The sequence below is a fragment of the Oncorhynchus nerka genome, linkage group LG11 (genome assembly GCF_034236695.1).
Source record: "Oncorhynchus nerka isolate Pitt River linkage group LG11, Oner_Uvic_2.0, whole genome shotgun sequence".
NCBI classification, from domain to species: domain Eukaryota; kingdom Metazoa; phylum Chordata; class Actinopteri; order Salmoniformes; family Salmonidae; genus Oncorhynchus; species Oncorhynchus nerka.
In genome coordinates this window covers 13,376,196-13,393,751 of record NC_088406.1, presented here as the reverse complement: position 1 = coordinate 13,393,751, position 17,556 = coordinate 13,376,196, and the positions used below count along the sequence as shown (strand labels likewise).

The 17,556-nt window shown below is 48.2% G+C and overlaps 1 protein-coding gene across 1 annotated transcript; it reads left to right on the top strand.

The window, feature by feature from the left end:
• The first annotated feature begins 370 nt into the window (after positions 1–370).
• Positions 371–16,202, top strand: LOC115127109 (uncharacterized). The gene is made up of 8 exons (XM_065024237.1): positions 371–604; positions 4,490–4,619; positions 5,171–5,264; positions 5,368–5,495; positions 5,685–5,827; positions 6,742–6,939; positions 8,180–8,341; positions 15,895–16,202. The coding sequence occupies exons 1-7, from the start codon at positions 594–596 to the stop codon at positions 8,295–8,297; spliced, it is 822 nt and encodes a 273-aa protein (XP_064880309.1). The 5' UTR covers positions 371–593; the 3' UTR covers positions 8,298–8,341; positions 15,895–16,202.
• The last annotated feature ends 1,354 nt before the right edge of the window (positions 16,203–17,556 follow it).

Genomic DNA, 17,556 nt, shown 5'->3' with positions numbered 1-17,556 from the left:
TTGAAGTAATGCTACTCAATCAAAACATGACTACGTGCCAACCCCTACGCCGAGTCACAACAAAGCGATAAGAGATTCCTGCAGTAATTGTACAGATCCCCCCAAAAATGTATTTATTTGAGTGTTAAGGGCTCCAGTTAAGTGTTAAGGTTACTCTCCATGGTAACTAGTGTAGGAAAGCTAACTGAGAATGTCCTGGTGAAATACATAACAGTCCGAATGCTTTTAACCTTGATGTATTTGATCATTTCTACCGCTGCTAGCCTGGCCTAGTCGATTCGTCTCTATGTACTGGAATCTAAATGACCCCTGTTCACTTCCCCCCTGCCTGTGAGACACGGAGATAACTATGGCACAACCTGCACGGGACTCACCGCGTTGCCAAGCAATGTGCACCTGCCCCGGTTGACCTGCCTCAGCCCGCTACACGAGTGCTACACGGAAGCTAGTCTCTGTGTGCATCCAGACACCGGAGCAGTCGTTACCTCGGGTCTAACAGGGCATTTCGCTCCCATGGGAAACCGCAGGGTTGTACGACTCCGCTCCGTTCATTACGCGCTAAAGGCCAAGGAAATTTGGTATAACTTTGGGAGATGTCAGAAAGGTAGGTAAAAGAGGTCATTTAATAGCTTTGTGATGTCATCCTTCATTGAGCAGTGCTTCAAGTTGGAAAACGTTTACAAATGTACGCTTAACAAGCCAAATGCATTATTTGGTTATTTGGTATGATTTTGAATTCTTCAGAATGTCATTAGCCTAGGCTGCATTATTTATGCCCATGGTTATTTTTCCATGCAACAAGCTTGTAGGTTATATAGTCTAGACAATGTGTATATGATAAAATAAAAATCTCACAATTATTAGTACTTTACACGAAAACAGACGATAATAATTATGAAGACATTACTATCCAGGTTCCTTTTATGCAGCTATTATTAACTAATGACACCTGGTCGGGTATCCGCTGTTATGGCGACGGCTCTAATCCGGTGCGCAAAGCAGAGTTCACGGTAACCGAAACCTGACCGCTGCGTGTCAGGGTTTCAGCAATGTGGATGGACGTGAGGAGTTCCATTTCTACAAGCGCCCTTGAAGAATGGGCGACAGAAACAGACAGACCGAGGCTTTAGGCCTATGATTTAAAAAAAACATAGGCCTGAAGAGAAGAATATGTTATGTTTATTATGTTTAGGATGATTTTAATTTGACCTTACATTATTTATTTATTTACATTACATTACATTTACATTTAAGTCATTTAGCAGACGCTCTTATCCAGAGCGACTTACAAATTGGTGCATTCACCTTATGACCTCCAGTGGAACAGTAGTGCATCTAAATCTTTTCAGGGGGAGGGGGGGTGAGAGGGATTACTTTATCCTATCCTAGGTATTCCTTAAAGAGGTGGGGTTTCAGGTGTCTCCGGAAGGTGGTGATTGACTCCGCTGTCCTGGCGTCGTGAGGGAGTTTGTTCCACCATTGGGGGGCCAGAGCAGCGAACAGTTTTGACTGGGCTGAGCGGGAACTGTACTTCCTCAGTGGTAGGGAGGCGAGCAGGCCAGAGGTGGATGAACGCAGTGCCCTTGTTTGGGTGTAGGGCCTGATCAGAGCCTGGAGGTACTGAGGTGCCGTTCCCCTCACAGCTCCGTGAGGCAAGCACCATGGTCTTGTAGCGGATGCGAGCTTCAACTGGAAGCCAGTGGAGGGAGCGGAGGAGCGGGGTGACGTGAGAGAACTTGGGAAGGTTGAACACCAGACGGGCTGCGGCGTTCTGGATGAGTTGTAGGGGTTTAATGGCACAGGCAGGGAGCCCAGCCAACAGCGAGTTGCAGTAATCCAGACGGGAGATGACAAGTGCCTGGATTAGGACCTGCGCCGCTTCCTGTGTGAGGCAGGGTCGTACTCTGCGGATGTTGTAGAGCATGAACCTACAGGAACGGGCCACCGCCTTGATGTTAGTTGAGAACGACAGGGTGTTGTCCAGGATCACGCCAAGGTTCTTAGCGCTCTGGGAGGAGGACACAATGGAGTTGTCAACCGTGATGGCGAGATCATGGAACGGGCAGTCCTTCCCCGGGAGGAAGAGCAGCTCCGTCTTGCCGAGGTTCAGCTTGAGGTGGTGATCCGTCATCCACACGGATATGTCTGCCAGACATGCAGAGATGCGATTCGCCACCTGGTCATCAGAAGGGGGAAAGGAGAAGATTAATTGTGTGTCGTCTGCATAGCAATGAAAAATTTACATTTTTCCTTTTGGCTGTGAAGCTGTTTATTTTCCCTCTCTCTTTCTCTCCCGTCTCTCTGTTTTCACACTCCTCCTACCCTCTCCCCCCTTTCCCTCCCTTTCCCTTCTCACTTTCATCCCACTCAATTCTTCCTACATCTTTCACCCTCAAACTCCCTCGTTGTCCCTCTCTCCCAGTTCCTCAGATGTGTTGTTGTCCCTCTCTCCCAGTTCCTCAGGTGTGTTGTTGTCCCTCTCTCCCAGTTCCTCAGGTGTGTTGTTGTCCCTCTCTCCCAGTTCCTCAGGTGTGTTGTTGTCCCCCTCTCCCAGTTCCTCAGGTGTGTTGTTCTCCCTCTCCCAGTTCCTCAGGTGTGTTGTTGTCCCCCTCTCCCAGTTCCTCAGGTGTGTTGTTGTCCCTCTCTCCCAGTTCCTCAGGTGTGTTGTTGTCCCTCTCTCCCAGTTCCTCAGGTGTGTTGTTGTCCCTCTCTCCCAGTTCCTCAGGTGTGTTGTTGTCCCCCTCTCCCAGTTCCTCAGGTGTGTGATTGTCCCTCTCCCAGTTCCTCAGGTGTGTTGTTGTCCCTCTCCCAGTTCCTCAGGTGTGTTGTTGTCCCCCTCTCCCAGTTCCTCAGGTGTGTTGTTGTCCCTCTCTCCCAGTTCCTCAGGTGTGTTGTTGTCCCTCTCTCTCAGTTCCTCAGGTGTGTTGTTGTCCCTCTCTCTCAGTTCCTCAGGTGTGTTGTTGTCCTTCTCTCCCAGTTCCTCAGGTGTGTTGTTGTCCCTCTCTCCCAGTTCCTCAGATGTGTTGTTGTCCCCCTCTCCCAGTTCCTCAGGTGTGTTGTTGTCCCCCTCTCCCAGTGCCTCAGGTGTGTTGTTGTCCCCCTCTCCCAGTTCCTCAGGTGTGTTGTTGTCCCTCTCTCCCAGTTCCTCAGGTGTGTTGTTGTCCCTCTCTCCCAGTTCCTCAGGTGTGTTGTTGTCCCTCTCCCAGTTCCTCAGGTGTGTTGTTGTCCCTCTCTCCCAGTTCCTCAGGTGTGTTGTTGTCCCTCTCCCAGTTCCTCAGATGTGTTGTTGTCCCCCTCTCCCAGTTCCTCAGGTGTGTGATTGTCCCTCTCTCTCAGTTCCTCAGGTGTGTTGTTGTCCCTCTCTCCCAGTTCCTCAGGTGTGTTGTTGGCCCTCTCTCCCAGTTCCTCAGGTGTGTTGTTGTCCCTCTCTCCCAGTTCCTCAGGTGTGTTGTTGTCCCCCTCTCACAGTTCCTCAGGTGTGTTGTTGTCCCCCTCTCCCAGTTCCTCAGGTGTGTTGTTGTCCCCCTCTCCCAGTTCCTCAGATGTGTTGTTGTCCCTCTCTCCCAGTTCCTCAGGTGTGTTGTTGTCCCCCTCTCCCAGTTCCTCGGGTGTGTTGTTGTCCCTCTCTCCCAGTTCCTCAGGTGTGTTGTTGTCCCTCTCTCCCAGTTCCTCAGGTGTGTTGTTGTCCCCCTCTCCCAGTTCCTCAGGTGTGTTGTTGTCCCCCTCTCCCAGTTCCTCAGATGTGTTGTTGTCCCCCTCTCCCAGTTTCTCAGGTGTGTTGTTGTCCCTCTCTCCCAGTTCCTCAGATGTGTTGTTGTCCCTCTCTCCCAGTTTCTCAGGTGTGTTGTTGTCCCCCTCTCCCAGTTCCTCAGGTGTGTTGTTGTCCCTCTCTCCCAGTTCCTCAGGTGTGTTGTTGTCCCTCTCTCCCAGTTCCTCAGATGTGTTGTTGTCCCTCTCTCCCAGTTTCTCAGGTGTGTTGTTGTCCCTCTCTCCCAGTTCCTCAGATGTGTTGTTGTCCCTCTCTCCCAGTTCCTCAGGTGTGTTGTTGTCCCTCTCCCAGTTCCTCAGGTGTGTTGTTGTCCCTCTCTCCCAGTTCCTCAGGTGTGTTGTTGTCCCTCTCTCCCAGTTCCTCAGGTGTGTTGTTGTCCCTCTCTCCCAGTTCCTCAGATGTGTTGTTGTCCCCCTCTCCCAGTTTCTCAGGTGTGTTGTTGTCCCTCTCTCCCAGTTCCTCAGATGTGTTGTTGTCCCTCTCTCCCAGTTCCTCAGGTGTGTTGTTGTCCCTCTCTCCCAGTTCCTCAGGTGTGTTGTTGTCCCTCTCTCCCAGTTCCTCAGATGTGTTGTTGTCCCTCTCTCCCAGTTCCTCAGGTGTGTTGTTGTCCCTCTCTCCCAGTTCCTCAGGTGTGTTGTTGTCCCTCTCTCCCAGTTCCTCAGATGTGTTGTTGTCCCTCTCTCCCAGTTCCTCAGGTGTGTTGTTGTCCCCCTCTCCCAGTTCCTCAGGTGTGAACACAAGCAGTGGCAGTTTTCCCAAATCCCACTCCTCCCAGTATTCTGATATCAGCGTCACACACACACCCCTCTCCGTGGACCAGAGTCCAGATTCCGGAATCGTCAAAACTCCTGTGAGTGTCACACTTTACGTCACATTCTCACCCTCCAGTCCTCCGCCCTTGCTCTTGTACCCTCCTATCTTCTGACACCCCATTACAAAGCTCCTCCCCCCACAACATGCCCCTCTCATCCTGCAACAGTATGCCTGGTCCAATACTGTCTGTTCTGAAAACAGCCTCAACCCCCTAGCCTTTCCATTTCAAACCTAGGCGCAGCCATCACTGTATTGCTCACACCTATCCAGTTCCTGGCTGCCAACACAGAGGGGTCAGGGCTCGTTTAGAATGCTATAGATGAATCACAGGCTCCAAGCCTGGCTCTGATGTCAGGGGTCACCAAGCATGGGTCTAGTCCCCCACGTGGCTAGGCTGGGGGGTGTTATGGTCACAGTCGAAGCCCAGGTGTGGAGGCAGAGACAGGGATGAGGGTCACAGAGCACCCTCAATCAAGGCTCTCATATTCAGATCCCAGTCTGCAAAACAATGCTTAAAACCCCTTGCTCTTCGTCCTCCTTCTCCTCTTATTCATCTCTCCTTCTCCTCTCTCTCCTCTCGTTTCTCAGCTGCCGTCCAGCCGGTTCAGGTTCGTGTCGTGGCAGCGGCTTGAGGAGAGTGATGTCAAAGGAGACCAGCTCTCCTGTCCCAGGGTCAGAGAAGGTCAGAGAGGTCACCACCTTGGCAACCTTTGACTTTTTAATAATTTTATTTTGCTCTCATCTCAGTTCTCATAAGTAACTGCTGTCATCATTATATCAACCAGGGCCGTCAGTGGAGGACCTCTTTCTGAGAAAGGATGACACCCCCTTGGAAAGGGGGAGGAGGAAGAGGAGAGAGGAAGAAGGGCAGAGGTGGGAGGAGAGGCTTCAAGAGAACTGGGAGAATTGTGTGGTGAGTTACAACTCAGAGACATACTGTACTATGTGTATAACAAGCATGTGTGTGAGTGCCTGTGTGTGCATGTGTGTGCATGTGTATGTTGTGTGTGTGCGTGTGTGTGTGTGCATGTGTGTGCATGTGTATGTTGTGTGTGTGTGTGTGTGTGTGTGTAACCTCTCCCTGTATTCCTGGTATTCCCAGGAGCTGAACCTGTCCTATCAGGACTTGGGAGATCCGTTCCAGCAGGAAAACTTCAGTCGGATCCTGAGGAGGCTGATCCGAGTGGAGAGACTGCAGCTGATCAATAACTCCCTCACAGACCTGAGTTCTATATGCCTGCCAAGGTACTACACTACCCACAATGCCCATCTATAAGCCTGCCATTATACTACACTACATACAAAGCATCAATATACGCTTGCAAATTACTACACTAGCCACAATACAAATCTTCACTTCATATAGTGACAACCATAGTAATGTCCTCTTTCCTCTACACAGTAAAAATAAAAGTGTGAATTGAACTCCTATATAGTTGAATTCAACACAGTTTCAGATAACATTTGGTCCCAGTCCACATGGTGTTAAAGTTACACTACAGGTAGTAGCACACTTTCAGAGTTAATTTGACTCAAAATGGTGTTAAAATTCACACATAAATGTCTTAATAATGTTTAACACTGGTTTAGTTACACTCTCCAATGTTATTTAATCACTGAATTGAATTGAATTTACAACGGCAATGACTGCATTATTTTACGATTTAATTCCGACACTAAGAGCTCATTGACTCCTCATAATGTTGAAAACACTCCTCCTGGGTTAAAATAAGTCAACACTCATTTTTTACACCCTGTCACACTCTGACCATTATTTTGCATTGTTTGTTTCTATGTTTTGTTTGGTCAGGGTGTGATATGATTGGGCATTCTATGTTGTATGTATAGTTTGTCTATTTCTATGTGTTTTGGCCTGATATGGTTCTCAATCAGAGGCAGGTGTTTGTCGTTGTCTCTGATTGGGAACCATATTTAGGTATCCTGTTTTGTATTGTGGTTGGTGGGTTATTGTCTATGTGATGTTGCATGTCAGCACTCAGATTTGGTAGCGGTCACGGTCGTTTGGTTATTTTGTTTGTTTGTTTGTTTAGTGTACTTTGTGTTTTTTCGTCTTTCATTAAAAAGATGTATTCACATCACGCTGCGCTTTGGTCTCCTCAATACGACGATCGTGACACACACCCTTTTTTACTGTGTAGGTGCCGAAGCCTGAATCTGCATCGTAACCACCTGACCTGTATACGTCAGCTGCCAAAGCTCCCGGCCCTGGAGAACCTGTGTCTTTCTGAGAACAGCATCTCCACACTGAGGGGGCTGGGGGCTCTGGGAACCAGCCCACTCCACTCCCTCACACTCAGATCTAACCCTGTCAACTACATACAGGACTACCGTGCACGGTGAGGGGGAATAGAGGGAGGGAGAGGAGGTGGGTGGGAGGGAGAGAGGAGGTGGGGGAGGGAGGGATAGGGAGGAGGTGGGAGGGAGAGGAGGTGGGGGGAGAGGAGGTGGGGGATAGAGGGATAGGAAGGAGGTGAGGGGGATAGAGGGAGAGAGAGAGGAGGTGAAGAGGGATAGAGGGAGAGAGAGGAGGTGGGGGGATAGAGGGAGAGAGAGGAGGTGGAAGGGATAGAGGGAGAGAGAGGAGGTGGAAGGGATAGAGGGAGAGAGAGGAGGTGGGAGGGAGAGAAGGTGAGGGGATAGAGGGAGGGATAGGAGGTGGGGAGGATAGAGGGAGAGAGCGGAGGTGGGAGGGAGAGAGCGGAGGTGGGAGGGAGAGAGAGGAGGTGGGAGGGGGAGAGAGGAGGTGGGAGGGAGAGAGGGAGAGAGGAGGTGGGGGATAGAGGGATAGGGAGGAGGTGGGAGGGATAGGGAGGAGGTGGGAGGGAGAGAGGTGGGGGATAGAGGGATAGGGAGGAGGTGGGAGGGATAGGGAGGAGGTGAGGGGGATAGAGGGAGAGAGAGGAGGTGAGAGGGAGAGAGGAGGTGGGGGATAGAGGGAGAGAGAGGAGGTGGGGGATAGAGGGAGAGAGAGGAGGTGGGGGATAGAGGGAGAGAGAGGAGGTGGGGGATAGAGGGAGAGAGGAGGTGAGGGGGATAGAGGGGGAGAGAGGAGGTGAGGGGGATAGAGGGAGAGAGAGGGAGAGAGAGGAGGTGGGGGGGGATAGAGGGAGAGAGAGGAGGTGGAAGGGATAGAGGGAGAGAGAGGAGGTGGGAGTGAGGGATAGGAGGTGGGGAGGATAGAGGGAGAGAGGAGGTGGGAGGGAGGGAGGGAGAGAGGAGGTGGGGGATAGAGGGATAGGAAGGAGGTGGGAGGGGTAGGGAGGAGGTGAGGGGGATAGAGGGAGAGAGAGGAGGTGGGAGGGAGAGAGGAGGTGGGGGAGAGAGAGGAGGTGGGGGATAGAGGGATAGGGAGGTGGTGGGAGGGATAGGGAGGAGGTGGGAGGGATAGGGAGGGGGTGAGGGGGATAGGGGAGAGAGGAGGTGAGGGGGATAGAGGAGGTGAGGGAGAGAGAGGAGGTGGGGGGGATAGAGGGATAGAGGAGGTGAGGGATAGAGAGTAGGTGAGGAGATTATAGAATGTCAAGAATGATTTATATTTTTTTGTCTCAACCCTTTGTTGCCCTCTCCTCTCTGCAGTGTGTTCTCTTGTTTGCCAAAACTAAGAGTTCTGGATGGAATCCCCAAGCTGCCAGAAGATTCCATGCCCCCTGGACTCCAACTCCCAGCAGCCACCAGGATGTGTAACGTTCTGTGACATCAAACTAAGGGGCTTTAGAAATTCCATAAATAATAATCAAAGTAATTCCATAAATAATACACTGACAACATTTTAGTAGGCCTACTAATACTGTATATTGTGTATATTTTATGACTGAATATAGACAATGTTTTTATACTGTTAAGAGTTGTTTTTACTTGTACCGGGTTATGTGACTGGGCTGTTAGGCATTTGGCTGATCTAGGAAGACACTGAGGCTCATGTTGGAACTTGGCTTTGAGGGAGGGGGGGGACCGGAGAGATAGATTCTATCAGGCAGCTACATGACACTGTCCTACTGACACAGAGAACAGTGGGGTCAGCAGTCAGCCTCCTCGAGCCTCACAACACATCCAACTGGATGTACAACACAGGCATCACAGACATCCCTCTGACCCTCCATATCCCTCTCTCCTTCCCTCCCTCCATCTCTCTCTCCATCTCCCTCTCTCCTTCCCTCCCTCCATCTCGTTCCCACTTTCCATCTCCCTCCCTCCCTCTCTCTCCCTCTCTCCTTCCCTCCCTCCATCTCTTTCCCACTTTCCATCTCTCTCTCTCCCTCCCTCCATCTCCTTCTCCCTCCCTCCATCTCCCTCCCTCCATCACCCTCCATCCGTCTTGGCTTCTCTTTTTCTCTTTTCGACAGTACTCCTCTTATGGTGACTGTTTAATGACCTCTGTGACTCGAGAGACAGGATACGCACGTTAACGGGTCACATTCAGAATGTCCCATCCTGTCTGTCAACAGCAGTTCATTCATTCATATCCAGTAGCGTCTGTATTATTTTTTTAATAATGGTGTTGATATCACTTCCCTGTGGTTCTGGACTCAAACAGACTCCTGCTCTCACGCACGCTCTTGATTGGTCCGCTTGGACCGTCCCCCTTCCTCCTCCTCCTCTTCGTAGTTCCCTTCCTCGTTGATCTCTCCTTCCTTTCTGCGTTCTCCCTCTTTTCCTGCTGGGACCTCCTGGTCTTTCACTTCCTCCTGCAGCAGAACAAACACATTCACCAGGTGGGTAAGACCATAGACAATCAGAAACCTACAGCATATTTACATGGTAGTGGTAGTGTCTCTACCTGACACTACCATACCCCCCTCCCCATTCTCTGTCTTTACCACACACACACACACACACACACACACACACACACACACACACACACACCTCATTAGGTAGACAAGTGTTGTTTCCCCTGTGATCCACTTAATTACCCAATAGGTCCTCTAGAACACTGAGTGTCCATTACCTTGGTCTCTCTGGACAACAACTCTAGAGCACTGAGTGTCCATTACCTTGGTCTCTCTGGACAACAACTCTAGAGCACTGAGTGTCCATTACCTTGGTCTCTCTGGACAACAACTCTAGAGCACTGAGTGTCCATTACCTTGGTCTCTCCGGACAACAACTCTAGAGCACTGAGTGTCCATGACCTTGGTCTCTCCGGACAACAACTCTAGAGCACTGAGTGTCCATTACCTTGGTCTCTCCGGACAACAACTCTAGAGCACTGAGTGTCCATTACCTTGATCTCTCCGGACAACAACTCTAGAGCACTGAGTGTCCTTTACCTTGTTCTCTCCAGACAGCAACTCTAGAGCACTGAGTGTCCATTACCTTGGTCTCTCCGGACAACAACTCTAGAGCACTGAGTGTCCATTACCTTGGTCTCTCCAGACAACAACTCTAGAGCACTGAGTGTCCATTACCTTGGTCTCTCCAGACAACAACTCTAGAACACTGAGTGTCCATTACCTTGTTCTCTTTGGACAACAACTCTAGAGCACTGAGTGTCCTTTACCTTGTTCTCTCCAGACAGCAACTCTAGAGCACTGAGTGTCCATAACCTTGGTCTCTCTGGACAACAACTCTAGAGCACTGAGTGTCCATTACCTTGGTCTCTCCAGAAAACAACTCTAGAGCACTGAGTGTCCATTACCTTGGTCTCTCCAGACAACAACTCTAGAGCACTGAGTGTCCATTACCTTGGTCTCTCTGGACAACAACTCTAGAGCACTGAGTGTCCATTACCTTGTTCTCTCTGGACAACAACTCTAGAACACTGAGTGTCCATTACCTTGTTCTCTCTGGACAACAACTCTAGAACACTGAGTGTCCATTAACTTGTTCTCTCTAGACAACAACTCTAGAACACTGAGTATCCTTTACCTTGTTCTCTCTGGACAACAACTCTAGAGCACTGAGTGTCCATTACCTTGGTCTCTCTGGACAACAACTCTAGACCACTGAGTGTCCTTTACCTTGGTCTCTCTGGACAACAACTCTAGAACACTGAGTGTCCTTTACCTTGTTCTCTCTGGACAACAACTCTAGAACACTGAGTGTCCTTTACCTTGGTCTCTCTGGACAACAACTCTAGAACACTGAGTGTCCATTACCTTGTTCTCTCTGGACAAATCAAATCAAATCAAATTGTATTTGTCACATACACATGGTTAGCAGATGTTAATGCGAGTGTAGCGAAATGCTTGTGCTTCTAGTTCCGACAATGCAGTGATAACCAACAAGTAATCTAACTAACAATTCCAAAACTACTGTCTTATACACAGTGTAAGGGGATAAGGAATATGTACATAAGGATATATGAATGAGTGATGGTACAGAGCAGCATACAGTAGATGGTATCGAGTACAGTATATACATATGAGATGAGTATGTAGACAAAGTAAACAAAGTGGCATAGTTAAAGTGGCTAGTGACATAAGAATGCAGTCGATGATCTAGAGTACAGTATATACATATGCATATGAGATGAATAATGTAGGGTAAGTAACATTATATAAGGTAGCATTGTTTAAAGTGGCTAGTGATATATTTACATCATTTCCCATCAATTCCCATTATTAAAGTGGCTGGAGTTGGGTCAGTGTCAATGACAGTGTGTTGGCAGCAGCCACTCAATGTTAGTGATTGCTGTTTAACAGTCTGATGGCCTTGAGATAGAAGCTGTTTTTCAGTCTCTCGGTCCCAGCTTTGATGCACCTGTACTGACCTCGCCTTCTGGATGATAGCGGGGTGAACAGGCAGTGGTTCGGGTGGTTGATGTCCTTGATGATCTTTATGGCCTTCCTGTAACATCGGGTGGTGTAGGTGTCCTGGAGGGCAGGTAGTTTGCCCCGGTGATGCTTTGTGCAGACCTCACTACCCTCTGGAGAGCCTTACGGTTGAGGGCGGAGCAGTTGCCGTACCAGGCGGTGATACAGCCCGCCAGGATGCTCTCGATTGTGCATCTGTAGAAGTTTGTGAGTGCTTTTGGTGACAAGCCAAATTTCTTCAGCCTCCTGAGGTTGAAGAGGCGCTGCTGCGCCTTCTTCACGACGCTGTCAGTGTGAGTGGACCAATTCAGTTTGTCTGTGATGTGTATGCCGAGGAACTTAAAACTTGCTACCCTCTCCACTACTGATCCATCGATGTGGATAGGGGGGTGTTCCCTCTGCTGTTTCCTGAAGTCCACAATCATCTCCTTAGTTTTGTTGACGTTGAGTGTGAGGTTATTTTCCTGACACCACACTCCAAGGGCCCTCACCTCCTCCCTGTAGGCCGTCTCGTCGTTGTTGGTAATCAAGCCTACCACTGTTGTGTCGTCCGCAAACTTGATGATTGAGTTGGAGGCGTGCATGGCCACGCAGTCGTGGGTGAACAGGGAGTACAGGAGAGGGCTCAGAACGCACCCTTGTGGGGCCCCCGTGTTGAGGATCAGCGGGAGGAGATGTTGTTGCCTACCCTCACCACCTGTGGGCGGCCCGTCAGGAAGTCCAGTACCCAGTTGCACAGGGCGGGGTCGAGACCCAGGGTCTCGAGCTTGATGACGAGCTTGGAGGGTACTATGGTATTGAATGCCGAGCTGTAGTCGATGAACAGCATTCTCACATAGGTATTCCTCTTGTCCAGGTGGGTTAGGGCAGTGTGCAGTGTGGTTGAGATTGCATCGTCTGTGGACCTATTTGGGCGGTAAGCAAATTGGAGTGGGTCTAGGGTGTCAGGTAGGGTGGAGGTGATATGGTCCTTGACTAGTCTCTCAAAGCACTTCATGATGACGGAAGTGAGTGCTACGGGCGGTAGTCGTTTAGCTCAGTTACCTTAGCTTTCTTGGGAACAGGAACAATGGTGGCCCTCTTGAAGCATGTGGGAACAGCAGACTGGTATAGGGATTGATTGAATATGTCCGTAAACACACCGGCCAGCTGGTCTGCGCATGCTCTGAGGGCGCGGCTGGGGATGCCGTCTGGGCCTGCAGCCTTGCGAGGGTTAACACGTTTAAATGTCTTACTCACCTCGGCTGCAGTGAAGGAGAGACCGCATGTTTTCGTTGCAGGCCGTGTCAGTGGCACTGTATTGTCCTCAAAGCGGGCAAAAAGTGATTTAGTCTGCCTGGGAGCAAGACATCCTGGTCCGTGACTGGGCTGGGTTTCTTCTTGTAGTCCGTGATTGACTGTAGACCCTGCCACATGCCTCTTGTGTCTGAGCCATTGAATTGAGATTCCACTTTGTCTCTGTACTGACGCTTAGCTTGTTTAATAGCCTTGCGGAGGGAATAGCTGCATTGTTTATATTCGGACATATTACCAGACACCTTGCCCTGATTAAAAGCAGTGGTTCGCGCTTTCAGTTTCACGCGAATGCTGCCATCAATCCACGGTTTCTGGTTTGGGAATGTTTTTATCGTTGCTATGGGAACGACATCTTCGACGCACGTTCTAATGAACTCGCACACCGAATCAGCGTATTCGTCAATATTTCCATCTGACGCAATACTGAAACATGTCCCAGTCCACGTGATGGAAGCAGTCTTGGAGTGTGGAGTCAGCTTGGTCTGACCAGCGTTGGACAGACCTCAGCGTGGGAGCCTCTTGTTTTAGTTTCTGCCTGTAGGCAGGGATCAGCAAAATGGAGTCGTGGTCAGCTTTTCCGAAAGGGGGCGGGGCAGGGCCTTATATGCGTCGCGGAAGTTAGAGTAACAATGATCCAAGGTTTTACCACCCCTGGTTGCGCAATCGATATGCTGGTAAAATTTAGGGAGTCTTGTTTTCAGATTAGCTTTGTTAAAATCCCCAGCTACAATGAATGCAGCCTCCGGATAAATGGTTTCCAGTTTGCAAAGAGTTAAATAAAGTTCGTTCAGAGCCATCGATGTGTCTGCTTGGGGGGGATATATACGGCTGTGATTATAATCGAGGAGAATTCTCTTGGAAGATAATGCGGTCTACATTTGATTGTGAGGAATTCTAAATCAGGTGAACAGAAGGATTTGAGTTCCTGTATGTTTCCTTCATCACACCATGTCTCGTTAGTCATGAGGCATACGCCCCCGCCACTCTTCTTACCAGAAAGATGTTTGTTTCTGTCGGCGCGATGCGTGGAGAAACCCGTTGGCTGCACCGCCTCGGATAGCGTCTTCCCAGTAAGCCATGTTTCTGTGAAGCAGAGAACGTTGCAGTCTCTGATGTCCCTCTGGAATGCTACCCTTGCTCGGATTTCGTCAACCTTGTTGTCAAGAGACTGGACATTGGCAAGAAGAATGCTGGGGAGTGGTGCGCGATGTGCCCTTTTTCGGAGTCTGACCAGAACACCGCCTCGTTTCCCTCTTTTTCGGAGTCGTTTCCTTGGGTCGCTGCATGCGATCCATTCCGTTGTCCTGTTTGTAAGGCAGAACACCGGATCCGCGTCGCGGAAAACATATTCTTGGTCGTACTGATGGTGAGTTGGCGCTGATCTTATATTCAGTAGTTCTTCTCGACTGTATGTAATGAAACCTAAGATGACCTGGGGTACTAATGTAAGAAATAACACGTAAAAAAACAAAAAACTGCATAGTTTCCTAGGAACGCGAAGCGAGGCGGCCATCTCAGTCGGCGCCGGAAGAACACCAAGGCTGCATGATGGTACTTGCAATACTATTAGTAATACTACATAGTTGGGACATTCCTTTTGGGCTGAATACTATTAGTAATACTACATAGTTGGGACATTCCTTTGGAGCTGAATACTATTAGTAATACTACATAGTTGGGACATTCCTTTGGGGCTGAATACTATTAGTAATACTACATAGTTGGGACATTCCTTTGGAGCTGAATACTATTAGTAATACTACATAGTTGGGACATTCCTTTGGGGCTGAATACTATTAGTAATACTACATAGTTGGGACATTCCTTTGGGGCTGAATACTATTAGTAATACTACATAGTTGGGACATTCCTTTGGGGCTGAATACTAAATTGAGGTGTATGTTTAAGTCAAACCTTCATTTAAATCATGCATCTTTGTCAAAATAAAAATAAACTTGGGGCCGCTAGGGGCACAATGTGCGACTGACGTGTTTTCCGTTTGCTCCCACAATATTCTTAAAGTTTATGTGAATTTTGCAGCAAAACCGTATTTATTTTCTAATATTAGTTTGGTGATCCCTTTCCGTAAAAGGTGGTTAGAGCGTTGGACTAGTAACCGGAAGGTTGCAAGTTCAAACCCCCGAGCTGACAAGGTACACATTTGTTGTTCTGCCCCTGAACAGGCAGTTAACCCAGTGTTCCTAGGCCGTCATTGAAAATAAGAATTTGTTCTTAACTGACTTGCCTAGTTAAATAAAGGTAAAATAAAAAACCAAGAACACTTTGCTTTCGAATGTCAGCATGGCCAAAAACATGACTTAGAGAAAACCCGGCCTACAAGATCTACTCTCATCACCGCCCTCTCCTGAGTCTGAGGGCCCAGAGACTCACACTTTACCCGGGGGTGCGGCCTGGCCTGGCGGCGCTGAAATGAACATTCTCGAGGCCATCAAACTACTACGCTCTGAGATAGTTCAAATGAACGGAGGAAGTTGCTACGATTGAGGCCTGAATACAGGAGGTTTCTGATACTTTAAAAGCAGATCTAACCATCCTGCGGAACGATACGGTGCCAATAATCACATCACTCAACACAACATCAGAGGTGCACACTACGACGATTGCAGCACTGGAGACCCCTGCTAGTGACTCCGACTTAACTACCTCCCTGGAGGCTGACGTGAAACGCCTGGCTGCAGACCTGAAATAGGTACAGGAGAGTTGTGATCATAGATCAGCAACTGTTGCTGTGGAACAGTGGATAGTAAGTTCCCCACCTGTGGTACAACTATGTTTAGTTATAACGTACTTTATAACGTACTAGTCTTGTATAGTTGGGGGAGTTGGCGAACTCACTCAGACTTATTTGATGTGGTCTAATGTTTTGATCATCTAGTGTGCTTGGCCTTACAAGCATTCAGTCATTTTAATGTCAGTGTATTAAGGGTTTACTTAACTCCTTGGTTTCCAGGCTGTCATTCACCTATTCAGTTTGTTTACATAGTGTCTCAAATATGTTTGGTTATTTGTTTACTGCATCAGTTTGTACCGACCCAGTAAACAGTAAATGTTCCCGAGGCTACACGTTTTTGGGGGGTCTTCAATTCAATGTTAAAGGTTTTGAACATAATTTATTCCCAGCAAACTTTCAACGTTGCACATACATCGTTTTTTGGTCTTGGCTATTGTGACGACCCTGTCTGCCATATTCTTTCTCTTTGCTCTTGTTTTCCTTATTAGGATCTCGGCGGGCGGAGCTGTGAGGGTCGTCAGCGACATGGGACACACCTGGGCCCGGGTGTGTCCCGGGATAAATACACCTCTTCCCCATTCATTGAGGAGACTCTCTCCATGCAGACACACTGATAGATTTTGGTTATGGCATTTTTGTGGCTGTTTTGTTTGTTTGCGTTGGCACCTTTCAACACCTCTCATTATCACATTTATGCACGCAACCACTCACTTACACTGCTGGTTACTGACTACACACACCATTGTCAATTGTATATAGTTTACTTTAGTTAATAAATATATTTTGTTATTCCTTATCTCCACTTTGTCTCCCTTTTTGTTACTTCGAGCCGGTCCGTGACAGCTAGAAGTTGTCTTATCTTCCAACTAGACAATTATTATTTATATATATATATATATTATCATCTTACTACGATTCGCTTACTTCCAATTAGGTTTTTGGTTGAGAGCCTTGATACATGTGATTTATTTTCTCTCTCAATGCCTGTTATAAGAATGGGAATATAATTATATACATCTGCAAGTGGTGCTTTCGTCATTTTGAGCACACGGGATTCATTGTTTATTTTTTTTCTCTCTTTTTGCTGCTTGATCCACTAACACAAAACATGACTTTAAAGAGCGGGACTGTGGGTTTGCATTTAACACCTCACTCTCACAGACTGTTTTCTAGTCCTCTTGTTTTGGTTTGTATTTATGCTCCCAATTGGGATGACACAAGTTTAATTTCTACCTTTTTATCTGCTATACCCAATTTAGATTCCCATTTGTTGATTTTAGGCAGGGGGGGGGGGGTTTAACTGTACAATGTCCCCAGTTCTTGACAAGTCCTCACAAAGAACTACAGGCCCATCTAAATGTGCCCTACCTATTCAATCTTTCCTTCAGAAATATGCTATGTTTGAGGCCTGGCGTTTCCTACCCCCTACAAATAGACAGTATTCCTTTTATTCTCATGTTCATCAAACATACTCCCGCATTGATTACTTCTTTTTGAGTAAAAAACACTTCTGCCTAACCTTCGGTGGTGTACTTATGAGAGTATTGTTATCTCTGACCAATCACCGTTAATGCTTGAACTAGAGGTTCCCCAGCGACCTCCTATGTGTTATCAATGGCACCTTAACCCCATTTTACTCTCAGATAAGGAGTTTGTCAATTCCATTTATTCTGAAATCACCTTATTCCTGGAAACTAATTCAACACCAGGTATGTCCTGCTCTACCATATGGGAGTCTCTCAAAGCATACCTACGTGGGCAAATTATTTCTTATACAGCCAACAAAAACAAAGCTCTCTCTCAGCGGCTTCGAGACCTGAGCGAGTCCATAGCCGCATTGGATGAGAAGTATGCTACAGATCCTTCCTCTGATCTACATAAAGAGCGCCAACTACCAAATAACAACTACTTGATGAGCTCTCTACCAGACAAGCTGAACAGTTACTCTTGCGAGCTCGGTACAGAGTGTATGAACAAGGCGACAAGGCCAGTAAACTCCTTGCACATCAGATCCGTAAATCTGAGGCCTCACGTTTAATCGCACAAATAAGGACCCTGTCTGGTGCCACAATAGTTCTGCATGAAGAGATCAAGGATCAATTCAAACAATCTCACTCTGCGCTGTACACCTCTGAATCTCCTCAAGAACC